Source organism: Pteropus vampyrus, unplaced genomic scaffold, assembly GCF_000151845.1.
Source record: "Pteropus vampyrus isolate Shadow unplaced genomic scaffold, Pvam_2.0 Scaffold531, whole genome shotgun sequence".
Taxonomy (NCBI): Eukaryota; Metazoa; Chordata; class Mammalia; order Chiroptera; family Pteropodidae; genus Pteropus; species Pteropus vampyrus.
The window spans coordinates 685,361-691,504 of NW_011889312.1; the positions used below are offsets into that span (position 1 = coordinate 685,361).

The window sequence follows — 6,144 nt, forward strand, 5'->3', positions numbered from 1 at the left end:
TCTTTTTTGAAGAGAAATAGAATGCTATTGATGGCATTAACTGGTCCAGTGACAATTCTGGATTTGTATTTTTCTAAGGATTACTTCGGCTGCAATGTGGAGGATGATTGGAGGGAAATAAGAGTGATTGCAGGAGATCAGTTAGGAAGCTGTTGCTTTAATTTGAGGAGGAATTAAAGTAATTCAGGCGAGACCAGAGGTGGTGGTGGAAATGCAGAGGCGAGTAAGAACTTGAGAGACATTTAGAAGACGGGTAGAATGGACAGCTCTTAATGATGGACTGTTTAAGGAGGAGGGGCTGGATGAAGAAGAGTCGAGAAAAACTCCCGGTTATGTGGCTTGACCATTTTCCACCCTCCTGGCTGAACTCTATTATATTTCTAAGTATTTGATTCCTTTTAATAAAAAATCTCATAATTGGAGTTGAGTTAAAGTGTTCTCATGGACTTAGATCTTAAAGAACTTAACTTTTTGAAACTGTTCTACTCAACCGCATTAAAGTCATTGAAAAACATCTGTGAAAACTGCATTCTTCAAAGGACTGGAAGAATTTATACCTAAAAGTAAAAGTTGATTCTTTCCCCCTATAAATTATAGGAACAAATATAAAATATCTTATGAAATCTATTCTTTGTGAGTTGCCTAACTTATTTCTCAATATGTCATTTCTTTTACACAAATTAATACGTAATTTTCAATAATGATTAACTAAATTTTGAAAAATGCTTTTCTGTGACCATTTCAGATTCCCTTTGCCAAAGATTGTGGAAACAAGGAAAAATGTATCTCAGACCTCACCCTGGATGTATCCACCACAGAAAAAGGCCTGCTTATTGTCAGGTCCCACAACGATAAGTTCAACGTTAGCATCACAGTCAAAAATAAAAAGGACAGTGCCTATAACACCAGAACCATAGTGCATTATTCTCCAAATCTGATTTTTTCAGGAATTGAGGTAAACTTTTAGCTATTTATTTATTTATTCCTGTAATAATCATTTATCGAAGCTACTTTTCATATTACTGAGCTATTTTTTTCTATGTTGATTTTAAAAGAACAGAAAGCATTTTGTACAAAATTAGTAATCTCTAATAGTGAAAGTACCAAGATTTTCTTTAAAGTTTTTGTTTTGATATAATTCTTTAGAGATTGTATCTCTTTTTGGATTCAGTATGAGAAAATAGTCTCTGATATATCAAAATCATGTTTCACAGAGTCCTTAAACTGCTGAAATTGAGACTGAGTCAAAGAAAACAATAAATATAACAAAGTCAAAACAGTTTAAGAGAAGCACAGGGAGGGAGTAATGCAGGTACTGAACTAAAAAAATTTACATGCAGAAAAATCAAGATACCATTTCCCACTTTCTATGTAAAATCCTTACATTGGCCAGAGAGTTGTGTTAAATAACAATGTGTGGATTATTTTGTCCAGCCACCTAATTGCTCTGTGTGGTAGATGCTATTAGTTCATCCATTTCACAGTAGAAGATCTAGACAGGATAGTGTGATGTGTTTTGTCCTTTAGATGTCCTTAACTTAAGTAATTTTTTTAAGATTTCCTTGGGCTGTGTGACAGGTGATCCCAGAATGCTGTGACTCTCCCAACCAAACTGAGAGAAAAAGCAACGCAGAGTCCAAGGCACAGCTGGGAAAATTCTAGAAAACCAAACTCAAGGATTTCACCTGTGTGTCTGCCCTAATTCTGTTTATTTTCTCTTCCTAGGCTATCCAAAAAGACAGTTGTGAATCCAATCATAATATCACATGTAAAGTTGGATATCCTTTCCTGAAAAGAGGAGAAATGGTAAGCAGATTATACAAAATACATGTGGCAATTGGATATGAAAAATAATATGCTCAAAGCCAAATATATAAATCTTCATGGTAGTTTAGGGTGATGTAAACGAAGAAGGTTAAGTTTAAATTTTGAGCTCTTGGAATCAAAAGGCAATTATTGCATGAGTCAGACTCACACACCAAGACAAAATTACAAATTTATGCTAGGTAACTTCTCTGATAAAACGGAGCTGGGAAATTCTCATAATGGAGTCTCCTATATGTTAGGCTTTTCTGACCTGTAGGAAAAAAAACTTTCAAACAGATGGGTTTAGAATTTTGTATAGAAACTCTTCCGTCATTTCTCTTGCTCTTTTTAATAAAAGCTTCATTGAGATGCAACTCATATACCATACAATTCATTCATTTAAACTGTACAATTTAATGGCTTTTAGTATTTTCATCAAATTGTGAATTATGCAACCATCAGCAGTCAACCTTAGAACGTTTTCACAACCCAGAAAGAAAGCCTGTACACATTACCAGTTACTGCTCTCTTATCTTCAACAGCCCTTCCCAAACCCCAGGCAACCACTAACCTACTTCCTATGGATTTGCCTATTCTGACATTTTACATATGAAATGACACAATATGTGGTCTTTGCGACTGGCTTCTTTCACTTAGTATGTTTTCAAGGTTCATTCATGTATCCGTAGTTCATTCCTTTTTATTTCTAAGAAATAGTCCATTGTGTGGATATGTCACCTTTTATTTACTCATTTATCAGTTGATGGGCATTGAGGTTGTTTCTACTTTTCAGCTACTGTGAATAATACTGCTATGAATAGTTGTGTACAGGTTTTGGTGTGGACACATGTTTTCAATTCTCTTGGATATTAGCCTAGGGATGAAATTGCTAGGTTATATGGTAACTTTGTGTAACATTTGGGGGAACTGCAACTTTTCCAAAGTGGACCCCACACCATTTTACATCCATACCAGCAATGTATGAGGATTCCAGTTTCCCCACATTGTTACTATCTTTTTGATGACAGCCATCCTGGTAAGTGTGAATTAGTATTGCATTCCGATTCAGATTTTCATTTCCCTAATGGCTAACGGTGGTTGAAGTTTTTTTTCATGTTGGCCATGTGTATATTTTCTTTGGAGAAACGTCTATTCAGACTTATTTTTTAATTGGGATGTCTTCTTTTATTATTAAATTGTAAGAGCTCTTCACATATTCTGAATTCAAGTCCCTTATCACTTTCTCCCATTCTGTAAACTGCCTTTTCACTTTCTTGATGGTGTCCTTTGAAGTATAAAAGTTTTTGCTTTGATGAAGTCCAGTTTATGTTTTTATTTATACTTTTGGTATCATATCTAGGAAGGCTTTACCTAATTGAAATTTATAAAGATTTACTCCTATATTTTCTTCAAAGAGTTTTATGGTTTTGCTATTACATTTAGGTCTGATCCTTTTTGATGAACTTTTGTGTATAATGTAAGGAAAGAATATCCACATTCTTTGCATGTGGATATTCAGTTGTCCCACACCATTTGTTGAACAGATTATTCGTTCCTCCATTGAATTGTCTTGGCACTCTTACTGAAAAGTTGACCATAAATACATAGGATTATTTCTTGACTCTTAATTGTATCCCATTGATCTATATGTCTATCTTTACGCCATTATCAACTATTTGTATTACTGTAGCTTTGTTATAAGTTTTGAAATCAGGAAATGTTTAAGTCTTCCAACTATGTTTTCTTTTCCAACATTGTTTGGCTATTCCAAGTCCCTTGCATTTCTACTTGTATTTTAGGATAAGCTTATTATTTTCTGTTAAAAAATAAATACCAGCTTGGAGTTTGATAAGGACTACACTGAAACTGTACATCAATTTGGGGAATATTACCATCTTAAAAATATTAAGCCTTGAGATCTATGACAATTGAATGTCTTTCCATTTATTTAGATCTTCAAATAACTTTCAAAAGTGTTTTATACTTTTCAGAATACAAGTTTTGCATTTCCTTTGTTAAATTTATTTCTAAGCATCTTATTCTTTTTGATGCTTTGATTCCTTAGGATATTCTAGATATAAGATTATGTCATTTGCAAATAGAAGCATCCTTTCCAATCCAATGCCTTTTATTTCTTTTTCTTATCTAATTGCCTGAGCTAGAACCTCCTAGTAGTAGTTGAATAGAAGTGATGAGAACACTTTCATCTCTTTTTAAAAACAGTATTTATTTCCCTAAAAGAAGAGAATAATTATCTCACACAATGATGAACAAGATATTAGCATATATTTCATTGAAGGTTGCTTTACGGTATAAATATTTGCTCCTCTATTTACTATTGAGTTGAAGGAAATATTTAAGTAATCAAAATGATTCAGATAAGAAAATATGTTACTTACTTGATTTAGACTTAAACAAAAAAAAGAGAACTGCTACTTTCGCTAGTTATTCTTTCTCATGTTATAATGTTTTATAATATAAGACTTCAAAATAGATCTCTGCCATCTTTAATACACATCCTAAAATGATGATAACTGGGTTGGATATCTGGAAATGGCTGAGTCAGAATGAAATATAATGAAATATAATGAAATCTTTTAGCTCTTCTTTTTGCAAATGAGAATTCAAAAAGACCTTTTCCCTAATGCACGTGGCATGGTTACTAGTTTTCCTGGAAACTATGAATAACAATAATTATCATCAAATTCAATAAATTTCTTCTATGTGCATTTTAATTTATGGAACTAGCTAGATAGACCAATTTACTTTTGAAACCTCATCATGAAGTCTATTTCTTGACTATCTCAAATAAAATATACTGTGAAATTGCATTTCTTCTCTACAAATTTATAAAACATACATCACATTTGAGAAAGTACACTCATAAGTCCTCTAATTTGACATGGAAATAAGGAGTGTCAATTCCTGTCTACTTCTTCCTTTGACCACTTTAACCATGGAATTATCTCCATTTCTCAACAAATAATGACATACTTTATATTATATTTCAGCCATTAGAGACATTAATTACAATCTTAATCATTTATTAACCATATCTTCCTTTCTTTGGCAATTCCTTCCTGCTTAGGGTAACAGCCTAAATCAAAATGTCTCATGTCATCAATAGAGAGATAAGACGATAATCTGAATAATTTTCAAGTAATTTTTACATGGGCTTTTCACTTGAAATATACTTTGGCTTCAAGATCGAGATTTATGATTTAAGCATTTCACGATTAGGTCAACATGCAATAGACAGCTTCTTCAGCCCTACTACTCTGCTCATATCTTCCCTAGGTCTGAAGATTCATTAGGAATGCTAAGACTTATATATGTCCAGGCCAGTCATGGGGCTGAGGAAAGTAGGAAAAACAGAGTGCATTGAGAGACTGGCAATTTGACCCTTTGTATCTTGTAGTTCAAGCCCACCCATTAAAGCTTCAACTAGAATTGTGATTGCCATTTCAAAGCAAGAAGAAAACTACAGAGCTATAGATTTTTAGAAGAAATTTTTTTAATGTAACTCAAGATATATGTGGGAGAAGAAAATGCCACCCCCAAAAAACTGCACATAATATAGCATAACCATGCAAATCTCATGACCCATGAATTCTAGTTATCCTTTTTGTGAACGAAGCCTAAATTGATTAAAAGAGCTTTAAGTATCAAATATCAAACTCTAGTACTTAATTACAAAGATAAAATTTTAGTTAGTTTTTATTAATTGTGCATTTTGGACTGTGTATTTTGCTGTCCAAATTCCAAATTTAGCACAAACCAAGATTAGTTTTCAGAATGTGAAATACAGTTTTATAAATATTATAAGGATTCTCAAACTAGAACTCTGCTATTGACAAATTTCTTCAAAAAAACAATCGAGTTTTTGGTCTGCCTGTTGGTATTTATGAGGAAGTGTCACGCATTGTATAATTCATACATTCGCTCAGGCATAATTTCACAAAAGTAAGTCAGTATAACAAAAAGATTTGCCAGTTTTTCTTAGGTATTATTTTAACTGTGCAGACTTTTGTAGGCAAATTCCTTACCTTTTTGTTATTATAATTCACTTTATTCTAAATAGCAAAGTCTTTTGTTTTATTTTTTGTTGTTATTCCTTAAAGGTCCAAACTTTTATACTATCAAATTAATGGAACCAAGTATGTTTTCCTCTATTTTATAATGAATATTTATAGATAGTTGCTGATATTTGAAGATTTATATTAAAGAGGCTTTATTTTTGATCATTTTATAATTATATTATTTATGATTGTGATCTTGCTGAGTATGGTAATATAATAAAATAAATAGATGTATCTTCATGGTAATGATTTATGGTTA

The 6,144-nt window shown here is 32.3% G+C and overlaps 1 protein-coding gene across 1 annotated transcript in view; it reads left to right on the forward strand.

The window, feature by feature from the left end:
* ITGA1 (integrin subunit alpha 1) overlaps window positions 1-6,144 on the forward strand; it is a 153,926-nt gene that overhangs the window by 124,846 nt on the left and 22,936 nt on the right. Inside the window, exon 19 of the mRNA XM_023525132.1 lies at window positions 1,726-1,806. Coding sequence (XP_023380900.1) covers window positions 1,726-1,806 — 81 coding nt within the window. The remainder of the gene's footprint in view (window positions 1-1,725; window positions 1,807-6,144) is intronic.